General features: G+C 42.7%; 1 protein-coding gene across 3 annotated transcripts in view; it reads right to left on the reverse strand.

The window, feature by feature from the left end:
• alpk2 (alpha-kinase 2) overlaps window positions 1–25,477 on the reverse strand; it is a 94,882-nt gene that overhangs the window by 41,897 nt on the left and 27,508 nt on the right. For all 3 annotated transcript variants that reach the window (XM_063042696.1, XM_063042694.1, XM_063042695.1), the window contains 2 exons: window positions 13,570–13,798; window positions 12,300–12,465 (listed from right to left, as the gene is read on the reverse strand). In XM_063042696.1, coding sequence (XP_062898766.1) covers window positions 12,300–12,465; window positions 13,570–13,798 — 395 coding nt within the window. The remainder of the gene's footprint in view (window positions 1–12,299; window positions 12,466–13,569; window positions 13,799–25,477) is intronic.

Raw genomic sequence — 25,477 nt, forward strand, 5'->3', positions numbered from 1 at the left:
CTCCAAGGGATATTCAGTGACTTGGAAATGTTCTTGTATCTATCTCCTGACTTGTGCTTTTCAATAACCTTTTCACAGAGTTGCTTGGAGTGTTCTTTTGACTTTATGGTGTAGACAATAGGTGCAGGAGTAGGCCATTTGGCCCTTCAAGCTAGCACCACCATTCACAGTGATCATGGCTGATCATCCACAATCAGTACCCCGTTCCTGCCTTCTCCCCATATCCCTTGACTCCAGTGCAATTTTTGCCAGGATACTGACTCACCAGCAGTTGGACTTTCCAGATACAGGTGTATTTTTACTACAAACTCCCTCCCCCTCCCTCCCTTTACTACAAACAATTTGAAACACCTTGACTGCACACGGTGATTTCCATTTAACTAATTATGTGACTTCTAAAACCAGTTGGCTACACCAGTGATGATTTGGTCTGTCATATTAAAGGGGGCGAATACTTATGCAATCAATTATTTGTGTTTTGATATCCCGATCTTCAAAAACCCTCTTTCTTAGCCTCACAAAAGCTTCACTCACACAGCATATTCTGCAATTTATTTCAAGGTCAATGTTGGCTCTTGAAGAAAGAAGGCTGCCAAGATATGGGAAATGATCAGTGCTCTCCAGAGGGATGTTGCAAACCTGGATGGTTGGAGGTTTAGGAGCTTAATCTGGGGCAGGATTTTACTTTTTGTGATGTTTAGATCAAGTCCCAGGAGCTTGCATGCTCTGGCAAAAGCATCTATTGTGCTCTGCAGATCCTCCTCAGAATGTGCTATGATGGCATTGTCGTCTGCATATTAGTGCTCCATGGTGGAAGTAGTTGACGCTTTGTTCTTTGTCTTGAACCTGTTAGGGTTAAAGAGCCCCCTATCTGTCCTTTAGAGAATCTGGAAACCTTGTGGGAGGTCTTGACCAGTGAGGTGAAGAATAGTTGCAATGAAAATGGCAAACAGAGTTGGGACAATGATGCACCCTTGTTTGGCCCCGGTCTCAACCTTAAAAGGTGCTGTTTCAGAGCCGCTGCTGCTGATGATTGTTGCACTCATTTCATTGTTCAAGAGCTGCAGGATATTGAGGCATTTCTCCAGGCACTCAATTTTGAACAGTACCTGCCAAAGGGCAGGACGATTTACAGAGCCAAATGCTTTTGTAAGGTCTATGAAGGCCATATAAAGTGGGAAGTTTTGTTCCCGGGCTTTCTCTTGAAATTGACATGCTGTAAAACTCATGTCAGATGTTCAACTGGCTGGACGGAAGCCACACAAAGACTCAGGCAGGAGATCTGCCAGAGATGAAAGCCGGTCACATAAGATTCGGGTGAGCACCTTTCCTGTTGTAGAGAGGAGGGAGATGCCCCTATAGTTTCCTAAGCTAGCTTTGCCACCCTTTTTGCAGAGTGTGGCAGTCAGGGTGTCCTTCACTTCAGCTGGAATCTTCTCCTGGTTCCAGATCTTGACAAGCAGGTCATGAATATGATTTAAAAGTTCCGTGCCACCTTCCTTGAGGATTTCTGCTGGAGTTCCATCAAGCCTAATGGTCTCAACTTCTTGCAAGCCACCTGCATCTCTTTGATTAGAAGGCTTACTCATGTCCTGCTTCATGGGTCGTTGTGGGAGCTGGTTGACGACTTCAATGTCAACTGTGGTGTTATGATTTAAGTAGCTCCTGAAAGTGTTCCTTCCATTGAGAATTGATGGCACCATTGTCCTTTAGCATCCTTTTTCCATCTTTGGAGCGAAGGCGGTTTAGGCCACGATGGTTTGAGCCATACACTACCTTGGTGGCAATAAAGAAACCCCTGATATCAGCAGAGTCAGCAAGCTGCTGTATTTCTAGAGCCCTCTCAGTCCACCACTGATTCTTTATGTCCCTTACTCTATGCTGGATATCAAAACCAACACTAAGCTTCTGGTCTATAAAGCTATAGTCCTCCCCTCCTTGCTATATGGAGCAGAGTCATGGACAACACACAGCAGGTACATAAAATCCCTAGAAACTTACCATCAAAGATGCCTCCAAAAGATTCTGAGAGTTAGCTGGAAGAACAGGCGTACTAACTCCAGCATCCTGGAGGAAGCTAACATTAACTCCCATAGCTGCAATCATGACTCAGCACCAATTGTAATGGGTCGGCCACACCATCCGTATGCCTGACTCCCATCTCCCTAAACAACTCCTGTTCGGCCAACTCAAGGATGCAAAGCACATACCTGGAGGGCAGAAAAAGTGGTTCAGGACAATATGAGGCCCCACATGAGGAAGTGCCAGATCAGCCTGAATGGATGGGAGAAATTAGCACAGGGCAGGAAAAGCTGGAGAAGGACTGTCGAAGAATGCCTCCACTGTACCGCTGAGTCTAAGTGACTTTAACATAAGGAGAGAAAGGGAAAGGCCTAACAGCTACATCCACTACCACTTCAATGACCTACACCTGCCAACACTACAATAGGACTTGTGGGTTACAGAACGGCCTCTTCAGTCATCTCAAGACCCAAAAGTGACCAGATCACCACCAGAAGAATCATACCCGACTACGAGTGATCACTGATGATAATTTTGTGTTTGAGATCTGTAATTAACTTAGTTCATAAGACCATAAGACTTAGGAGCAGAATTAGGCCATTTGGCCCATCAAGCCTGCTTCAAAATTCAATCATGGCTGATTCTTTTTTTCCCCCTCCTCAGCCCCATCCCACGGCCTTCTCCCCATAACCTTTGATGCCATGGCTAATCAAGAACCTATCAATCTCTGCCTTAAATACACTCAATGACCTGGCATCCATGGCTACCTGTAGTAATAAGTTCCACAAATTCACTACCCTCTGTCCAAAAAATTTCTCTACATCTCTGTATTAAATGGATGCCTCTCTATCCTGAGGCTGTGCCCTCTTGTGCTAGACTCCCTCACCATGGAAAACATCCTTTCCTCATCTACTGTGTCTAGGCTTTTCAACATTTGAAAGGTCCTAATGAGATTCTTGTAAATTCCAGCGAGTACAGGCCCAGACCTTTCAAACGTTCCTTGTATGATTACTCTTTCATTCTCAGTATGAGCCTTATGAACCTGCTCTGATCCTCTCCAATGTCAGCACATCTTTTCTTAGATAAGGAGCCCAAAACCGTTCACAATACTCAAGGTGAGGCCTCACTAGTTCCTTATAAAGCCTCAGCATCACATCCCTGCTCTTGTATTCTAGACCTCCTGAAATGAATGCTAACATTGCATTTCTTTCCTCACCACTGACTCAACCTTTAGGGTGTTCTAAACAAGGACTCCCTAGCCCCTCTGCATCTCAGATTTTTGGATTTTCTCCCCATTTAGAAAATAGTCTGCACATTTATTTCTTCTACCAAAGTGCAAAGCCATGCATTTTCCAACATTGTACATTATTTGTCTCTTTCTTGCCCATTCTCCTAATCTGTCTGTCCTTCTGTATCCTACCTGTTTCCTCAACACTACCCACCCCTCCACCAATCTTTGTACATCTGCAAACTTAGTAACAAAGCCATCTATTCCATCATCTAAATCACTGATATACAGCACAAAAAGAAGGGGTTCCTACACCACTACTCACTGGCAGTTAACCAGAAAAGGATCCTTTTATTCCCACTCGCTACCTCCTACCAATCAGCCAATGCTCTAACCATGCCAGTAACCTTCCTGTAATACCATGTGCTCTTAACTTGGTATGCAGCCTCGTGTGTGACACCTTGTCAAAGGCCTTCTGAAAATCCAAATATATAACATCCACTGCATCCCCTTTATCTATCCTACTTGTAATCTCCTCAAAGATTTCCAAGTTTCATCAGGCAAGATTTTCCCTTAAGGAACCCATACTAACTTATTCCTATCTTGTCCTCTGTCACCAAGTACTCCATAACCTCATCCTTAAGAACTGACTCCAATATCTTCCCAACCACCGAATTCAGGCTAACTGGTCTATAATTTATTTTCTGCTGCCTCCCTTCTTTCTTAAAGAGTGAAGTGGTATTTGCAATTTTCCAGTCTTCAGGAACCATGCCAGAATCCAATGATTCTTGAAAGATCATTACTAATGCCCCCCAGAATATCTACCTCTACCTCTTTCAGAATCCTCAGGTGCAGCTCATCTGGTCTGAGCGACTTATGCACCTTTAGGTCTTTCAGCTTTTTGAGCACCTTCTCCCTTGCAATAGTAACTGCACTCACTTCTTTTTCCTCGCACCCTTCAACACCTGGCACACTGCCAGTGTCTTCCACAGTGAAGACTGATGCAAAGTACTCATTTAGTTCATGTTGACATGAAAGAGTTCTTTTCTTTGATCAGTGTATAAAAAAAGCCAAATTAAATCCACTTTGATTCAATGTTGTAAAACAATAAAACAAGATAACTTCCAAGGTGGTGTGAATACTTTTTATAGGCACTGGTATTTTCACTCTTAAAGAGTGGTATCTTATACTTTCAATATCACTAGAATTATAGCTATTAGTAGATTTTAATGTTTTTAAATGCAAAGGGATTATTTTAAGCATTTTGCACAGCATAGAAGTACATTTGATCATAATATATCTCAATATAAAGCCCTTGACATTAGTTAATTGCATCTGATTTAATTATGAGATTTAGTTTTGACTAAAATATGAAGTGTTCTCCTCAAGTGACTCAATAATCGAACATAGATGAGAAAAAGGGCATTAAAATACAAAGTGTGAAACGTTGATAGCCAATGCCTATGTTACTCGACCAACTTTGCAAAGGCTAACAAGCCAGAGAGCGCATGATCAATTTCTACTGATGGTAATTGAGAGAATTCGACATTTAAACATAAAATTGGAAATTTAACAGCCGTTATCAATAAAAGTGATGTTGAAATTAATTGAATCCTGTAGAAGCTTAGAGTACCACATACAAGTTGCTGGAGGAACTCAGCAGTTCATGCAGCATCTACGGAAATGACTAAACGGTTGATGTTTCTGGCCGAGATCCTTCATCAGGACTGGAAGGGAAGGGGGAAGAATCCAGATAGGAAGGTGGGGGGAGGGGAAAGAGTAGAAGCTGGCAGATGAAAACAACAGGAATTCTGCAGATGCTGGAAATTCAAGCAACATACATCAAAGTTGCTGGTGAACGCAGCAGGCCAAGCAGCATCTATAGGAAGAGGCGCAGTCGACGTTTCAGGCCGAGACCCTTCGTCAGGACTAACTGAAGGAAGAGTGAGTAAGGGATTTGAAAGCTGGAGGGGGAGGGGGAGATGCAAAATGATAGGAGAAGACAGGAGGGGGAGGGATAGAGCCAAGAGCTGGACAGGTGATAGGCAAAAGGGGATACGAGAGGATCATGGGACAGGAGGCCTAGGGAGAAAGACGGGGGGGGGTGACCCAGAGGATGGGCAAGAGGTATATTCAGAGGGACAGAGGGAGAAAAAGGAGAGTGAGAGAAAGAATGTGTGCATAAAAATGAGTAACAGCTGGGGTACGAGGGGGAGGTGGGGCCTAGCGGAAGTTAGAGAAGTCAATGTTCATGCCATCAGGTTGGAGGCTACCCAGAGGGAATATAAGGTGTTGTTCCTCCAACCTGAGTGTGGCTTCATCTTTACAGTAGAGGAGGCCGTGGATAGACATGTCAGAATGGGAATGGGATGTGGAATTAAAATGTGGAATTAAAATTTCTAGGACGAGGGAGATGTCTTCATTTTTTAAAGAAAGGGGCTTCCCTTCCTCCACTATCAACTCTGCTCTTAAACGCATCTCCTCCATTTCACGTACATCTGCTCTCACTCCATCCTCCCACCACCCCACTAGGAATAGGGTTCCCCTGGTCCTCACCTACCACCCCACCAGCCTCCGGGTCCAACATATTATTCTCCGTAACTTCCGCCACCTCCAACGGGATCCCACCACTAAGCACATCTTTCCCTCCACCCCCTCTCTGCATTCCGCAGGGATCGCTCCCTACACAACTCCCTTGTCCATTCGTCCCCCCCATCCCTCCCCACTGATCTCCCTCCTGGCACTTATCCGTGTAAGCGGAACAAGTGCTACACATGCCCTTACACTTCTTCCCTTACCACCATTCAGGGCCCCAAACAGTCCTTCCAGGTGAGGCATCACTTCACCTGTGAGTCGACTGGGGTGATATACTGCGTCCGGTGCTCCCGATGTGGCCTTTTATATATTGGTGAGACCCGACGCAGACTGGGAGACCGCTTTGCTGAACATCTACGCTCTGTCCGCCAGAGAAAGCAGGATCTCCCAGTGGCCACACATTTTAATTCCACATCCCATTCCCATTCTGACATGTCTATCCACAGCCTCCTCTACTGTAAAGATGAAGCCACACTCAGGTTGGAGGAACAACACCTTATATTCCGTCTGGGTAGCCTCCAACCTGATGGCATGAACATTGACTTCTCTAACTTCCGCTAGGCCCCACCTCCCCCTCGTACCCCAGCTGTTACTCATTTTTATGCACACATTCTTTCTCTCACTCTCCTTTTTCTCCCTCTGTCCCTCTGAATATACCTCTTGCCCATCCTCTGGGTCACCCCCCCCACCCGTCTTTCTCCCTCGGCCTCCTGTCCCATGATCCTCTCGTATCCCCTTTTGCCTATCATCTGTCCAGCTCTCGGCTCTATCCCTCCCCCTCCTGTCTTCTCCTATCATTTTGCATCTCCCCCTCCCCCTCCAGCTTTCAAATCCCTTACTCACTCTTCCTTCAGTTAGTCCTGACGAAGGGTCTCGGCCTGAAACGTCAACTGCGCCTCTTCCTATAGATGCTGCTTGGCCTGCTGCATTCACCAGCAACTTTGAGGTGATAGATGAAACCAGGTGAGGGAAAGGTGGGTGGGTGGGAGATGGCGGAGAAGCTGGGAGGTGATAGGTGGAAGAGGTAAAGGTGTGAAAAGCAGGAATCTGATCGGAGAGGACAGTGAACCATAGAAGAAATGGAAGGGGAAGGGGCACCAGAGACAGATGATAGGCAGATGAGGAGAAAAGAAGGGGTAAGGGGGGGATCCTGAATGGAAAAGGGACAGACAGAAGGGGGAGGGGGGAGAAATTACCATAAGTTATAGAGATCAACGTTCATGTTGTCAGGCTGGAGGGGAGCTATACAGGATCTGAGGTGTTGCTCCTCTAACCTGAGAATAGCCTCATTGTGACGGAGAGGTAGTCGGAATTAGAATGGGAAGTCCAATCATAAGACCTCCACAAGTTTGTTAATGGTGTTTGTGAATGAAACACTCCATCCTTACCTGGTCCAGTTTATATGATTCCACAATTACAGTAACCGAAGTGACCTGGTGGCATACAAATAACTGTAACGTTCAGTTTATATGGAAAAGATGGGGAGTAGATGTTTTCTTTGCCAGTGGTATCCGCAATTCCAGAGATCATAGTTTGGTAGATAGTTTGGCCTCAAATTTGTACTAAGTCAGCTCTTAGTTTGGTACTGGACACTTAGAAATCCGATACCAATGCAGGGACAAAACGCTTCTAATATTTCAGCAGGCCAGGCAGTATCTATGGAGGGAAATAAACAGTCAACGTTTTGGGCAAAGAGCGTTCATCTCAGCCCAAAATGTTTGCTGTCATTTCCCTTCAATGATGGTGCCTGATCTGCTGACTTCTTCCAATCTTTGCTCCAGATTTCCAGCATGTGCACAATCTCTTGTGTCTCCATACTTTCTCTAGTTCCAGTTTTGAGCATGGGCTGAAATAGGGCATGAGAGAGGCAGGTGTGGGGTTGCTGAAAAAGTGAGAGACTTGCTTTTAAGTAGCACCTTTTCTCTTCTCAGGTTGCCTTAAAATTTTTGACAGTCAATGAAGTATGTTATGTGCCACTGCCCCTGAGGTGACATTGGATTGGGTGGAGGGAGAAAGAGCATAAAAGAAGCGAGTGGGGGCATGCGGCACATTTTGCATGCAAGGTTCCTGAGGAGACTTGAATTCCTCATAATTAGGTACTTGGTATGGCCCAATAAAAAGACATTACGTTTAAGTGGAGCAGCCATTGTGTGAGTGGGCCAGTGTAGAGCGGGGAGTTGAGGCTTTGGCTCATCCAGGCTTCTGCGAGGAGAGGTGTAGGCCATAGGTGGATTCTTTTTCATAATTTATTCTTTCTTTTTCTCTTACTGTATATTTAGAGCAATGGGGATGCCAGGCAGGATGGTGGAATGCTCCTCTTGTGGGATGAGGGAAGGCAGGAAGACCTCCAGCGTCCCTGATGACTACATCTGTGAGGTGCATCTAGCTGCAGCTTCCAATTGACTGTGTTAAGGAGCTGGAGCTAGAAATGGATGAACTCCAGACCATTCAGGCGGCAGAGGAGTTGATAGGCAGAACAGAGGGAGGTAGTTGCACCCACGGTGCAGGACCCAGGTAACCAGATGACCATCAGGAGGGGTATAGGGGATAGGCAGTTAGTGCGGAATACCCCCTGTGGCTGTTCCCCTCAATAGGTATACTGCGGTGGATACTGTGTGGGGGGAATGACCCAACAGAAGGAAGTCACAGCTGTCAGGTCACTGGCATTCAGTCTGGCTCCGTGGCTCAGAAGTGAAGGGTGGAGAAGAAATGAGCGGTAGTGACAGGGGATTCATTGGTTAGAGGAACAGAAAGGAAGTCCTGTGGACAAGAATGAGATTCCCGGAAGGTATGTTACCTCCTGGGTGCCAGGGTCAGGGATTTCTTGGACCTAGCCCACATCATTCTTAACTGCAAGGATGAGCAGTCAGAGCTTGTGGTCCAAGTTGGCACCAGTGGCATGGGTAGGAAGGGTGACGAGGTCCTGCAAAGTGAGTTCAGAGAGTTAGGTGCTAGGTTAAAGGACAGGACATCCAAGGTTATGATCTCAGGACTGCTGCCCATGCTACATGCAAGTGAGACCAGAAATAGGAAGATCATACAGTTTAACACGTGGAGAAGTAGATGGTGCAGTATTTGGATCACCGGGTTCTCTTGGAAGGTGGGACCTGTACAGAAGCGATGGTTGGCATCTGAGATGGAGGGGGACTAATATCCTAGTGGGAAGGAAGTTTGCTATTGATGCATGGGGCGGGTGGGGGAGGGGTGGTAGTTTAAACTAGAGTTACAGGGTGATGTGATTCAAGATGCCAGAACAGACAGAGGAGAGGTTGTGAAGACAGATGTTGTTAAGCCCACACCTACAGTCAGGAATCGAAAGATTGAGCATGGTGGGACTAATGTTCTGAACTGCTTATATTTCAGTGCAAGGGGTATTGTAGGAAAGGCAGATGAGATTAGGATATGGATACGCACATGGAATTATGATATTGTAACCATTAGTGAGATTTGTTTGCGGGAGGGGTAGGACGGGCAGCTCAATGTTCTGAGGTTTCATTGTTTTAGACATCACAGAGTGGGAGGGATTAAAGAATGGCATTACTCGTCAGTTTTTTGAAAGTTATTGAGGCCCTGCTTAAGAAAAACGAAGTGCATAGCACTTTGGAACTAATGAGGTTCTTGAGGAGTATAAGATATGTCACAGCAGTGCTCAGTTAGGTTAGACTGGAGAACTCATTTATTGAGACTTTATGGGTAGACTGAGGAATAAGAAAGGGATAACCATGTTAATGGGATTATATGATAGACCACTCAATAGTCCATCAGATTTGGAGGAGGAAGATTTGGAGACAGATCTCAGACTGTTGCAAGAAATATAAGGTTGTGATGGTAGGTGATTTTAACTTTCCACGTATTGGCTGGGATTCCCATTTTGTAAAAGGGCTAGATCGGAAAGTTTATCAAATGTGTTCAGGAAAGTTTCCTTAATCAGTACAAAGAAGTCCCAACTAGAGAGAGTGAAACACTTGACCTCTTATTAGGGAATGAGATAGGGCAGGTGACAGAAGTTTGTGTGGGGAACACTTTGCATCTAGTGATCATAATGCCATTAGTTTCCAGGTAATTACAGAAAAAGGATAGGTCTGGTCCACAGGTTGAGATTCTAAATTGGAGAAAGGCCAATTTTGATGGTATCAGAAAGGACCTGTCAAGTGTAGACTGGGACAGGTTATTTTCTGACAGATGTGTACTTGGTAAGTGGGACATCTTCAAAAGTGAAATTCTGAGAGTAGAGTTTGCATGGGCTTGTCAGAATTAAAGATGAAGATAACAGGATTGGGAACCTTGGTTTTCAAGAGATATTGAGGCCCTGGTTAAGAAAAACAAGGTGCATAGCAGGTATAGGCAGACAGAAACAAATGAGGTACTTGAGGAGTATAAGAAATACAAGAGAACATTTAAGAATGAAATCAGGAGGGCTAAAAGAAGACATAAGGTTGTTCTAGCAGAGAAGGTGAAGGAGAATCTTAAAGGCGTCTACAAATATATTAAGAGCAAAAGAACAAGGGACAAAATTGGTCCTCTGGAAAAGCAGAGTGATAATCTATGCCTGCAGCCGAAAGAGACAGGGAGATCTTAAATGGGTATTCTGCATCTGTATTTAGTTGGAAGAAGGCACAGAGTCCATAGATGTGAGGCAAAGCAGCAACGAGTTCATGGACTGTATACAGATTACAAGAGGAGGAAGTGTTTGCTGTCTTGTGGCAAATTAGGATGGATAAATCCCCAGGGCCAGACAAGGTGATCCCTTGGATCATGTGGGAAACTAGTGTAGAAATTGCAGGGACTCTAGCAGAGATATTTCAAACATCCTTAGCCACAGGTGAGGTGCTGAAGGACTGGAGGACAGCTAAAGTTGTTGCATTGTTTAAGAAATGCCCTAAAAATAATCCAGGAAATGATAGACCTGTGAGCATGCTATCAGTAGTGGGAAAGTTACTGGAAGATATTCTATCAGAATCAGAATCAAGTTTAATATCACCGGCATATGTCGTGAGATTTGTTGTCTTTGCAGCATCAGTACAATGTAATACATAATAATAGAGAGAAAAAAGTGAATTACTGTAAAAATATATATATATATATATGAGGAATTGTACTGTGTCTTTATAGTTTACAACAGAAAACACTATTATTACACTCAGAATTGGCAGACCAAAACAGATATTTTCAAAACCCAGGATTATTCCATAAATCAACACCTCCATCCACTAACTACACTCCTCATCACCACTACTTTATCATTTCCCGTCAGTCATCACAAGTACAGACACGCCTTGCCCAGCGTCACATATAATCACTCTATGCATATCAGCAATCTTATATATTTATAGTGTTTTTTTTATTATCGTGTTCTAAGTGTATTTTCTTTACATGCTGCATCAGATCCAGGGTAATAATTACTTTGTTCTCCTTTATGCTTATACTTGGGTTGTTATCTCTGGAGCATCTGAGGCTGAGTGGAGATCTGAAAAAGGTTTACAAGATTGTGAGTGGCATAGATAGTGGACAGAGAGTACCTGTTTCGCAGGGTTGAAATGTCTAATGCTCAAGGGGGATGTGAGGGGTAAGTTTTTCTACTCAGAAAGCCATGGATGCCTGGCTTGATGGTAGAGGCAAATACATGAGAGGCTTTTAAGAGGCATTTGGATAAGCGCATGGATGTAAAGAAGATGGCGTGATATGGACATTGTGTAGGTAGGAGGGATTAATGTTTGGGTATTTTTGATTTGCATTTTACCTGTTTGGAACAACATTGTGGGCTGAATGGCCTGTTCCTGTGCTGTACTCCTGTATTTTCTATGTTCTACTTGTGTACTGCAAATGACTTTAGCAATCTTGAATATGATGATTGATAATACTTCATAATTTAGATTTAACTATTTCTTTGCAATAAAATGTTTATCAGAAATCCTGAATGTGTTAGTCTCTATAACCGAAAAAAATTGAACGACTTAATTTCATCATCTAATGTTATTTTACAGTCTCTTCTGAGATACTCCTGCTCTGTTGCTCGTGAGATGGGAATTCCAGTCAAATTAATTAAGTGGCTTCATTTGCACTTACGGCTCACCTAAGCACTCAGTAAAGTCCAAATTGTAGAGTTAGACTGAACGCATTAACATAATGGTTTTCGAAGGCGAACTCAGCCATTGACGGTCCCAAGCCCAGCTGTGAAAGCAGGAGGGTAGGGCAAGGGGCTGTCAACCCCATCCCATAAGAACGCAGTGCTACAGAAACGCTAACAGAAGCACCAAAGACCTTATCCCTGGGAGAGGAGGTTACACCAAGAAGATGGGCTACACCCGGAGACAACGTGAAGACTGACCCAGGGCAGTGGACTCTGGTGAGCTACTGTAAGCGCTCTATGCCCCAGTAGGGGTGACGGGTTTAAGTAACTATTCCAGGGGGAAATACCAGATGGATAATGGGCAGTAACCATTCAACAACTTACCTCCTTTCGCTCTTAGTTAATATCTCACCATCTTTTGTCCATATTATGGTGGAATCTGCGTGAATATCACCAAACAGGCACCACAGTTTAACCTTTCCTGGAACATCTGGAAGCATTTCTGCATGGATCTTTTGAATCATTTTTGGAGCTGGAATGGTGTCCAGTTCTTCAATTGGCATATTGCAAAATATCAAAATGTTTATTGATTAAATTATTTTCCATCATAAGATGCAAATATTAAAATCTTTAGATTTAAAACTAAGATTGTTAATCGAACGAAATCAAACAATCAATTCCTTCATAGCAGTTTCCAAAATATGGTTTGATTTCCAAAAGGCATGAAAACTTTTTATCTAGGTTTATATACACTCCTGTTGGTACGTCTCTACCAAAGGAGGTGTAAGGTGCTCCTTCCCTCCATTAGGCTGCAGGCCACTCCTGGGCAAGGTGTAGCATCTGCTTAGCCCCCTGATCAGGGTCAATGTGAAGCCATGTGTGCAGGTGGTGGATGGTCATGAGAGCAGTTGGTGTATACCATGTCCTGGTTATGTGACCACTGACGCCAGGCATGATAGTGGCTGGGGTCACCCAACTTGTAAAGTCACTACCCAGAAAAAGGCAATGGCAAACCACTTCTGTACAATCTTTTGCCAATAACAATCATTGTCATGAGATCGTGATCACCAACGTCATACGACAGAGTACATAATGATGATGACTGGTATACATTAAGTGGCCACTTTATTAGTATACCTGCAAATATCTAATCAGCCAATCATGGGGCATAACAGTCTCTAGAGTTCACAGAGAATGGTGTGAGGAACAAAAAACATCCATTGGGCAGCAGTTCTTTGTGCAAAAATGCCTTCTTAATGAGAGAGTTCCGATGAGAATGGCCAGACTGGTTTAACCTGACAGGAAGGCGACAGTAACTCAAATAACCACGTGTTACAACAGTAGTGTGCAGAAGGGCATCGCTGATGGCATAACATGTTGAACCTTGAACTGGATGGGCTACAGCAACAGAAGGCCACACTAAGTTCTACCCTTGTCCCTAATAAAGAGGCCACTGAGTGTACAGCATTGATTTAGCTATGTAGCCCCTCATTTCTATTGAGCTTTTGGAATCAAAGGCTATATTTCCTTTATAATAATTGTACATTTGAATTGAGATCTTGGTTTATTCAAATAGGAGGGTGAGGAAGATATATTGTGTCTGTCTATTTGTTAGTAAAAGCAGGTAAGAATATAAAATAAGATTAAATTGTACCTTTACGTTCCTCCTTTTGAAGGTCCTTCACTTTTTCCACCTCCTGCTCCTTCTTGATGACTGCTTTTTCCACGGCCCTATGAAATATTCCTTTAATTACAGTCTTGGTTTTATTAAGATTCTCCTTTCCTGCTGAAGATGGTTGCATTTGCCGTTTTTTATCTAATGTGAACTTCATTTTCTCAGCTGACAGCAGGTGTGTAACTTCTTCATTCTTCTGCCGCTCGCTCTGAGAAGAAAGCAAATCCCCACACTCTGAGGCAACATCACTTGATGCATTTGATCTTTTCCATGCACCAGAGTTCATCAGCTCCTTTACTGGTTTTACTAGTGCAGGCTGTTTAGCCCTCATAGCTGCACTGTGTGATTCTACAGGTGGAAACCTCTTCCACTTGTAGGAGATGGGGAGTTTTTGTCCTGTAGAACCATAGAACCATAGAAACTACAGCACAGAAACAGGCCCTTTGGCCCTTCTTGGCTGTGCCAAACCATTTTCTGCCTAGTCCCACTGACCTGCACACGGACCATATCCCTCCATACACCTCCCATCCATGTATCTGTCCAATTTATTCTTAAATGTTAAAAAAGAACCCACATTTACCACCTCGTCTGGCAGCTCATTCCATACTCCCACCACTCTCTGTGTGAAGAAGCCCCCCTTAATGTTCCCTTTAAACTTTTCCCCCCTCACCCTTAACCCATGTCCTCTGGTTTTTTTCTCCCCTTGCCTCAGTGGAAAAAGCCTGCTTGCATTCACTCTATCTATACCCATCATAATTTTATATACCTCTATCAAATCTCCCCTCATTCTTCTACGCTCCAGGGAATAAAGTCCCAACCTATTCAACCTTTCTCTGTAACTGAGTTTCTCAAGTCCCGGCAACATCCTTGTAAACCTTCTCTGCACTCTTTCAACCTTATTTATATCCTTCCTGTAATTTGGTGACCAAAACTGAACACAATACTCCAGATTCGGCCTCACCAATGCCTTATACAACCTCATCATAACATTCCAGCTGTCATACTCAATACTTCGATTAATAAAGGACAATGTACCAAAAGCTCCCTTTACGACCCTATCTACCTGTGATGACACTTTTAGGGAATTTTGTATCTGTATTCCCAGATCCCTCTGTTCCACTGCACTCCTCAGTGCCTTACCATTAACCCTGTATGTTCTACATTGGTTTGTCCTTCCAACGTGCAACACCTCACACTTGTCAGTATTAAACTCCATCTGCCATTTTTCAGCCCATTTTTCCAGATGATCCAAGTCCCTCTGCAGGCTCTGAAAACCTTCCTCACTGTCTACTACACCTCCAATCTTTGTATCATCAGCAAACTTGCTGATCCAATTTACCACATTATCATCCAGATCATTGATATAAATGACAAATAACAATGGACCCAGCACTGATCCCTGTGGCACACCACCAGTCACAGGCCTCCACTCAGAGAAGCAATTCTCTACCACCACTCTCTGGCTTCTTCCATCGAGCTAATGTCTGATCCAATTTACCACCTCTCCATGTATACCTAGCGACTGAATTTTCCTAACTAACCTCCCATGCGGGACCTTGTCAAAGACCTTACTGAAGTCCATGTAGACAATATCCACTGCCTTCCCTTCATCCACTTTCCTGGTAACCTCCTCAAAAAACTCCAACAGATTGGTCAAACATGACCTACCACGCACAAAGCCATGTTGACTCTCCCTAATAAGCCCCTTTCTATCCAAATGCTTGTAGATTCTGTCTCTTAGTACTCCCTCCAATAACTTACCTACTAATGACGTTAAACTCACCGGTCTATAATTTCCCGGATTACTTTTCGATCCTTTTTTAAACAACAGAACAACATGAGCCACTCTCCAATCCTCAGGCACTTCACCCGTAGCCAGCGACATTTTAAATATTTCTGCCAGGGCCCCCGCAATTTCAACACTAGTCTACTTCAAGGTCCGAGGGAACACTCTGTCAGGTCCCGGGGATTTATCCACTTTAATTTTCCTCAAGACAGCAAGCACCTCCTCCTTTTCAATCTGTACAGTTTCCATGGTCTCACTACTTGATTCCCTCAATTCCATGGATTTCATGCCAGCTTCCTTAGTAAATACAGACGCAAAAAACCTATTTAAGATCTCCCCCATTTCCTTTGGTTCCGCACAAAGTCGACCACTCTGATCGTCAAGAGGACCAATTTTATCCCTTACAATCCTTTTGCTCTTAATATACTTGTAAAAGCTCTTTGGATTATCCTTCACTTTGACTGCCAAGGCAACCTCATGTCTTCTTTTAGCCCTCCTGATTTCTTTCTTAAGTATTTTCTTGCACTTCTTATACTCCTCAAGCACCTGATTTACCACCTGTTTGCTATACATTTCATACAACTCCCTCTTCTTCTTTATCAGAGTTGCAATATCCCTCGAGAACCAAGGTTCCTTATTCCTATTCAATTTGCCTTTAATCCTGACAGGAACATGCAAACTCTGCACTCTCAAAATTTCCCCTTTGAAGGCTTCCCACCTACCAATCACATCTTTGCCAGAGAACAACATGTTCCAATCCACGCTTTTTAGATCCTTTCTCATTTCTTCAAATTTGGCCTTCTTCCAGTTCAGAACCTTAACCCTAGGACCAGATCTATCCTTGTCCATGATCAAATTGAAACTAATGGTGTTATGATCACTGGAACCAAAGTGCTTCCCTACACAGACTTCTGTCACTTGCCCTAATTCGTTTCCTAACAGGAGATCCAATATTGCATCCCCTCTAGTTGGTCCCTCTATGTATTGATTTAGAAAACTTTCCTGAACACATTTTACAAACTCTAAACCATCTAGACCCCTAACAGTATGGGAGTCCCAATCAATGTATGGAAAATTAAAATCCCCTACCACCACAACTTTATGTTTCCTGCAGTTGCCTGCTATCTCTCTGCAGATTTGCTCTTCCAAGTCTCATTGACTATTGGGTGGTCTGTAATACAATCCCACTAATGTGGCCATACCTTTCCTGTTTCTCAGCTCCACCCATAAGGACTCAGTGGACAAGCCCTCTAATCTGTCCTGCCTGAGCACTGCTGTAATATTTTCCCTAACAAGCAATGCTACTCCCCCACCTTTCATTCCTCTGCCTCGATCACATCTGAAACATCGGAACCCCGGAATATTAAGCTGCCAGTCCTGCCTCTCCTGTAGCCAAGTTTCACTAATTGCTACAACATCATAATTCCACGTGTCAATCCATGCCCTCAACTCATCCGCCTTCCCCGCAATACTCCTAGCATTGAAATATATACACCTCAGAAGATTTTTACCACCACTCACAACCTTTCTATCAGCGGATTTGCTTAAACTTTCAACATCATTTATGTAGTTCTCTGCTGACCCTGATCCAAAGATGTAGTTATTGTTTGAGTGACTGTGATCTTTGCCTGATTATCATTTTTATTTGGCTTGACCATTTCAATTTTGGACACGTTAGAAGTCTTCTGATTAGTTTTGCTGGGCGGTAGAGATATTTGGCAAATGTCTGATTTTTGGGCTGAGTTGTGATGAAGGGTTTCAGCCCGAAATGTCGGCTCTTTGTCCCTTTCCATAGATGCAGGCTGACCTGTCGAGTTCCTCCAGCATTTTGTGTGTGTTACTCTTGACACTTGGCAAATCTTTCCTTTACTTTCATCATCTGTGTTGACTTTGATATATTCTAGTGGATGATCTGGGGCATTGGACTTCTTTATACTAATTTCACGACAATCCATGCAATTTTCAGGAGCAATAGAGTCAACATTCATTAGCTGACCTGTCACTTGCTGAGTAATTATACTTGATCCTTCAATGCTAGTAGATGGTAAGTGAAAGGAATCATTTTGTTGAATAATTTGATTATTATCTTCTTTGTCCCTACTCTTGTCAAGTTGTCCTTCTGCTTGTGATTCCAGCATTTTATCATTATTATTAGCAATCAATTTCAATTTTTCACTTAGATATGTCACATGTACAGGTTTAGCATTTTGAACATCTTCATTCAAATCTGTTGCTGTTGATTCAATATTTAGACCCCGAATCTGTTCAGTTTTTCATGGAACATTCATTATTGGATTGACTGAAAATTCAGCAGGCGGCATATTCTCTGTTGAAATTGTTTTCTCGTTGACAAAATCATGACCTAATTCATTGTCACGCTCTATAAGGGGTATGTTGTGATTCACTGTACTCTTTTCAGCTTGGCTATCTGTGCTCTGTGAAAGACTTATATCAAAATGTGATGAAGGCTTCACTACAGACTTAAAGCTTCCAGATGGATTAATAATGGTTTCATTCTCTGGAGCTTTAATTTTGTCTGGTGCTTGTATTGACAAACATTGAACATGGCTCTCATCATTAAATACAGCTGGATTTATTTCTGTTAGACTATTCACTGGGTCATTTATTAATGAACGTTCTAAACGGTCTGTTGGAGCTGTCTGGACATTCTTCCTACCTTGCATTTCTCCATGATGATCATCATCTATCTCAACTACATGTTCCAATGAGTTTTGAACTGGTCCTGGTATTTGCTGATGACTAATAGATTGTTCTACTACAACTGGTTCGACAACAGTTGGTTTTTGTTCTTTTTGAGTTGCATATTCATAATACTTGGTTCCATTTACACCATTTTCCCCTTCGGTATTGATCATTCTCTGTTGAGTTGGTTCTAAGGAGGGAGAAATACTTTGGTCTATATCTACTAGCTCAGGCACAGATAATTTCAGGTTATCTAATGCAACAACTTCAAATTCATTGCTTTTCTCGTGTCCAATATAATGTTTTGAAGGAAGCACAGTTTCAGGACCTTGGCCAGTTCTCAACTGAAGACTGAAGTATTCATCTTCACTTGTAGGGACAATAACAGGACATTTAGAAACATGTTTGCATACAAGTTCATAATCATTTCCTTGTTGACTCTTACCCATGTCAGTTCCTGTTTTATAAACATCGTCCCTTTCAAAAGATCTAGCGCTTGAAATTCCCTCATTAATAGTACTCTTAGTTTTGTCCCAACAAGGACTTTCTAAAAGGGATGACTCATTATATCGCATTTTCTCACAATCTGTAAGCATTGATGAACTAGCCACTTTAAGATAAGCTATTAAAGGTTTAGCAAGAACTCTGTCATCTGAAGGATAATCTGATCCATTAGTTTCACTATCAAAGGCTACATGTTTAGATACTAGTTGATTTGATAAGAGAGCTAAATTGCATTCCAGTAATGGCTCAACTGGTAGTTCATCATCACGTTGAAGAGCTGCTGATTTATTAGCCCCTGGAACACCTTCATTACTACGATGAGAACATGAACAATTTCTCGTAACTTCATTTTCTGTGGTCTGCCCATACTGGATCGACCAACCTGTTGGTAGATGGTCTTTGTGCACTTCACTTTCTGAAGCATTTAAAGGGCAAGGAATCTTTGCTTCGCTGGGAGGCAGGCGATGGCTTTTAGGACCATCTTTTTGATTCTCCAGAACAGATTCTTCAAAGCAACCAGTTAGATCTTTGTCAGTGACTTGAAGAATGATTTCATCATGTCTGGCTCCATTATTGCTGTTAGTGTATGAAGAGAAATTTGGTTCCTCATCCAACTCTTCAATGTCCTGGAACATATCAGAGCTACTATTTCCTAACTCTGAAATATCTGTAATTTGGGTAGGTTTGGTTGAACATGGTGAAGTATTCAGAGATGGATCTATGCTTCCATATTTGCCTACTTTCTTCAACACCTCTTTGCTTGAATCTTTGGATTCACAAACTTCAGAAGACTGATGATCTGTATGCTCATTATAAATATATAATCCAGGTGATATTTTTGAAGGCTCTAGTTCATTGTTACAAATGAAAGTGTTCTCGTTGAACTCTGACTTCATACTTTCTATGTAACTATCTCTTTTTAAACAATCAGTAAAGTGCCTTGTGTGTTCAATAGTTGCTTCAAATGTAGTACCTTGATTTTCTTTACATGTGCAGATTAATTCAGTGTCTCTTGAAATAAGATTTGATATATCTTTCTGTAAAAACTGAACTTGGTGTTTATCTTTAAATTTGCTGTGTTGTGAAATAGTACTGTCTAGAATAGGAGGAACACTCGAAATTTGGAAGTCTCCTTTGAGTCTAGCATGAGTATCTTCTTGGCCTTGACTGTACTTTATTGATGGAAGTGCTGTATGTCTATCCAGAGGCAAGAGATTTGTCCTTTTCTCATGACGAACAATGTGATCATCGTCAGAGTTCGAAACTGTGATGATTTCAGTAAAGCTTGTTCCTTCATCTTTTAAAAGTAAAGGCTGTGTTTTAGCCTGACAAACATAAAAATGACCAACAATAAATTTATTGAGAATGATTATAACATGATGGAGCTAACTCTGTTTGTTTCTATTTTGCATTTATCTTGTTAGTCTGTGCTGATTTTTTAAAATTCCCACTCCATCAACCTATCACTTGCCAGCTTGTGGTCCTTCCTCTCCACCACCTTATCCAGGCTTCTGTCCCCTTCCTTTCCAGCCCAAAAATATGGGCTCTTTATTCCTCTCCACAGATCCTGCCTGACATGCTGAGTTCATCCAGCATTTTGAGTCTGTTCCTCTGGATTTCCAGCATCTGCAGTATCTCTTGTGTTTATGTACTTACTTATTACTTGTAAGAAACAATATTTGTTGTTTTACATTCTTATATTGGTCAGATCCTTCTACTTGTTTAAGATGTTATGTTATGGAATAAATTCTGCAGTTAGAACTTACAGAGGACCAATTTTTATCCCTTTCAATCCTTTTGCTCTGAACATATCTGTAACATCTCTTAGGATTCTCCCTCACTTTGTCTGCTAGGGCAACCTCGTGCCTTCTTTTAGCCTTCCAGACTTCTTTCTTAAGTGTTCTTTTGCATTTCTTTTACTCCGTAAGCACCTCATTTATGCCTACCCGCCTATACCTGCTATGTACCTCTTTTTAACTAGGGCCTCAATATCCCTTAAAAACCAAGGTTCCCTAAAACTGATATCTTTACCATTTATTCTGACAGGTGTATACAAACTTTATACTCTCAAAATTTCACTCTTGAAGACCTTCCAGTTACCAAGTACATCTTTGCCAGAAAACAGTCGTTCTGATACCATCAGAATTGGCCTTTCTCCAATTTAGAAGATCAACCTCTTGTCCAGACCTATCTTTTTGCATACTTACATTGAAACTAATGGCAGTGTGATCACTTGATGCAAAGTGTTCCCCTACACAAACTTCTGTCACCTGCCCTGTTTCATTCCCTAATAGCAGATCAAGTGTTGCACATTCTCTCGTTGGGACTTCTATGTACTGATTAAGGAAACTTTCCTGAATACATTTGCCAAACTCTAACCCATCTAGTCCTTTTACAGAATGGCAGTCCTAGTCAATATGTGGAAAGTTAAAATCACCTACTGTAACAACATTATGTTTCTTGCAACAGTTGGTGACCTCCCTATAAATTTGTTCCTCTAAGTCCCATGGACTGATGGGTGTTCTATAATACAGCCCTATTAATGTGCTGGTGTAACTGAAACACGAGAAAATCTGCAGATGCTGGAAATTCAAGCAACACACACAAAATGCTGGTGGAACGCAGCAGGCCAGGCAGCATCTATAGGAAGAATTACAGTCGACATTTGGGGCCGATACCCTTCGTCAGGACTAACTAAAGAAGAGATAGTAAGAGATTTGAAAGTGGGAGGGGGAGGGGGAGATCTGAAATGATAGGAAAAGACAGGAGGGGGAAGCTAAGACCTGGGAAGTTGATTGGCAAAAGGAATACAGAGCTGGAGAAGGGGGAGGATCATGGGACAGGAGGCCTAGGGAGAAAGAAAGGGGGAGGGGAGCCCATAGGAGGATGGAGAGCTGGCAAGGAGTGATTGTGAGAGGGACAGAGAGAGGGAAAAAAGGGTGGGGGGGGGGAAAAAGAATAATAAATAAATAAATAAATAAATAAATAAATAAATAAGGGATAGGGTAAGAAGGGGAGGAGGGCCATTAACGGAAGTTAGAGAAACCAATGTTCATGCCATCAGGTTGGAGGCTAGACAGGTTTGTAGGTCTCCTTGTTCACACACGCTTTTTCAGTTCTGCCCACAAATTTTCTATCCAATTGAGGTCAGGGCTATGTGATGGCTACTCCAATACCTTGACTTTGTTGTCCTTAAGCAATTTTGCCACAACTTTGAAGGTATGCCTGGGGTCAATGTCCATTTGGAAGACCCATTTGCGACCGAGCTTTAACTTCCTGGCTGATGTCTTGAGATGTTGCTTCAATATATCCACATAATTTTCCTTTCTCATGCTGCCATCTATTTTGTGAAGTGCACCAGTCCCTCCTGCAGCAAAGCACCCCCACAACATGATGCTGCCACCCCCATGCTTCACGGTTGGGATGGTGTTCTTCGGCTTGCAAGCCTTACCCTTTTTCCTCCAAACATAACAATGGACATTATGGCCAAGCAATTCAATATTCCTCAATTCCACGTACAAAATTCTCAGTAGGCGAGTTCTCTAGTCTATCCTGATGGAGCACTGCCATGGTATTTTCCCTGACTAGCAATGTCACCCCTCCCCCTTTAATCCCTCCCACTCTGCCACGTCTAAAACAATGGAACACTGGAATATTGAGCTGCAGTCCTGCCCCTCTTGCAACCAAGTCTTATTAATGGTTACAATATCATAATTCCCTTGTTGATCCATGCACTAAGCTCATCGGCCTTTCCTACAATACTTCTTGAATTGAAATATTCACAGCTAGAATGTGAGTCACTCCATGTTCAACCTCTTGTCTCCTAACTTTGTCTAAGGTCTGAACAACATCTATCTCCACAACCTCACCACTATCTGTTCTGGCACTATAGTTCCCATCCTCTTGCAAGTCTAGTTTAAATCCCACCGTGCAGCACCGGCAAACCTTCACGCTAGGATACATTCCCTTCTAGTTCAGATGCAAACCATCTCTTCTGTATAGGTCCTACCTTCCCTGGAGGAGAGCCCAATGATCCAAAAATCCTTCCTCCTACACCAGCTTCTTAGCCACATGTTAAACTGTATGATCTTCCTATTTCTGGCCCCACTTGCATGTGGCACAGAAAGCAATCCTGAGATCACAAACATGGACCTCCTGTCCTTCAACTTAGCAGCTAATTTCCTGAACTCACTTTGCAGAACCTTATCACTCTTCCTACCCAAGTCAACGGTACTTACGTGGGCCATGAACTCTAGCTGCTCATCCTCCCAGTTAAGAACGCTGAAGATTTCTTCTAAGAAATCCCAGACTCTGGCACCTGGGAGGCCTCATCTCATCCAGGAATCCTGTTCTCATCTATAGAACCTCCTTTCTGTTCCCCTAACTAATGAATCCCCTATCACTACAGCTCATGTATTCTCCCCCATCCCTTCTGAGTCACACAGGCAGGCTCAGTGCTGGAGATCTGTGGCTTTCCTCTGCTAGGTCATTTCCCCTGCACCCCCACACACAAAAGTATCCAAATTAGTATACCTATTGTTGAGGGGGATGGTCACAGGGGTTCTCTGTACTCACTGTTAAACCCTGTTCCCCTTCCTGACCATCACCCTGTTTCCTGTGTCCTGTACCTTGGGTGTAACTACTTGTCTATGTCCTAGCTATCGCTCCCTCTCAAATGATATCTCATGGGCTAAAAGTGGAAAAGAGACAGGGAGAGGGGAATCATGGTTGGGAAAAGGGGAAGGGAGAGTGGAGGGAGTGCAAAGCACCAGAGAGAAACTCTGTAATGATCAATAAATCAATTGTCTGGAATCAAATGACCTTGCCTGGTGTCTCAGGGCTGGTGTGTTCACACCTGCGCCACCACATGCCCCCTGCATTTCTTCCCTGCCACCTGTCCCACACCGCTCCCGCGGCACTCCACCCTCACCATTCCCAACATCCTTTGATCCCGCCAGATTTACAAACGTGCTCTCCACTCCACATTGACAAATACAGTACTGTGCAAAAGACTTGGGCATCCTAGGGATATTAATGTGGCTGAGACACACATACAGTGAGTGTGAGTAAGTATACACACTAGATAGAAAATTAAATAAGTAGTGAAAAACGAGAGTAAAAAAAGTGTGGTGACGTTCATAGGTTCATGTGTTCACCTATGTATACGTGTTCTTGGGCAGGTGACAATACACTCAACTTTAACTTCACAATTCAATGAACTATTTGTTTGGAATCAGAAGTTCCACCTGCCTGCAACAAAATGTTGACTTAGTGTAGTCGTATATAGTTACTTGTTTAGACGGATTGAAAAGTCTGATTACATAGGAGGAATGGAGAGTCAAGGAAACTCTCACCTACCTATGCTGTACATTGTTATTCTCTGACATAAACATCAATAGTTTGAAAGTCTCAACCATTTCACCACCAAATATAATGGATGTTAATATTTAGCCTACTTGTATATAATTGTTCTGAGGTCCAACAACCACATTGAGGTGTGGTGCCAATTAGAAAGCTCATGTACAACTCCTGGTAAAACGGTACTTTGATCAGAATAGTAAAGTGAGTCTGATTCAGATATAGAAACATCCATAGTAATTGTAAGCAGTTGTATCAATGTTTCATTAAGAATATAAGAACATAAGGAATAAGAGCAGGCGAAAGCCACTTGTCCATCGAGCCTGCTCCATTCAATAAGATTTGCAAGAAACATAAAGTTGTGATACTAGGTAATTTTACCGTCCCACATATTATGGGGCAGCATGGTAGCATAGTGGTTAGCACAAACTTTACATTTCAGGCGAATGGGCTCAATTCCCACTGCCCCCTGTAAGAAGTTTGTATGTTTTCTCCGTGACCACGTGGGTTTCCTCCAGGTGATCTGGTTTCCTCTCATAGTCCAAAGACATACTGGTTGGAAGGTTAATTGGTCGTTGCGGAATTGTCCCGTGATTAGGCTAGCAATAAAATTGGGGGATTGCAGAGTGGTGTGACTTGAAGGGCTGGAAGGTTCTACTCCATGATGTATATCAACAAATAAATAAATAAATTGACTGGGACTCTCAAAGCACTAGGTGGGATAGAGTTTGTCAAAAGTGTTCAGTGAAGTTTCCCTAATCAGTACATAGAAGTCCCAGCAAGAGAGTATGCAACACCTAATCTCCTAAAGGGAATGAGACAGGGCGAGTGACAGAAGTTTGCAACTAGTGATCATAATGTTATTAGTTTCCAGGTTATTATGGAAAAGGATGGGTCTGGTCCTTGGGTTGAGATTCTAAATTCGAGAAAGGCCAGTATGCATGGTACCGGTAAGCATCTGGCAAGTGTAGATTGGAATAAGCTGTTTTCTGGCCAAGGTGTACTTGATAAATAGGAGGCCTTCAAAAGAAAATTTTGAGAGTACAAAGCCTGTAAGAATAAAAGGCAAGGATAACTGTTTTAGGGAACCTTGGTTTTTGAGAGATATTGAGGGCCTGGTTAAGAAAATAAAGGAAGAGCATTGCAGGTAAAGGCAGGTAGGTACAAATGAGGAGTATAAGAAATGTAAGAGAACACCTCAGAAAGAAATCAGGAGGGCTAAAAGAAGGCACAAGGCTTTTCTATCAGACAAGAAGAAAGAGAATCCTAATGTCTCCTATAGATGTGTTAAGAGCAAAAGGATAGCAAGGGAGAAAATTGGTCGCTGGAAGATCAGAGTAGTAATCTATGCTGGAGCCAGAAGCGATTGGGGAGATCTTAAATGGAATTTTTGCAGTTGTATTTATATGGGAGATGGACACCGAGTCTATAGAATTGAAACAAAGCAACAGTGATGTCAAGAACCCTATACAGATTATAGATTACAGAGGAGGAAATGTTTGCTGTCTTGAGGCAAATTTGGGTGAAAAAAATCCC

This window comes from Mobula hypostoma, chromosome 3 (genome assembly GCF_963921235.1).
Source record: "Mobula hypostoma chromosome 3, sMobHyp1.1, whole genome shotgun sequence".
In the NCBI taxonomy this organism is placed as follows: Eukaryota; Metazoa; Chordata; class Chondrichthyes; order Myliobatiformes; family Myliobatidae; genus Mobula; species Mobula hypostoma.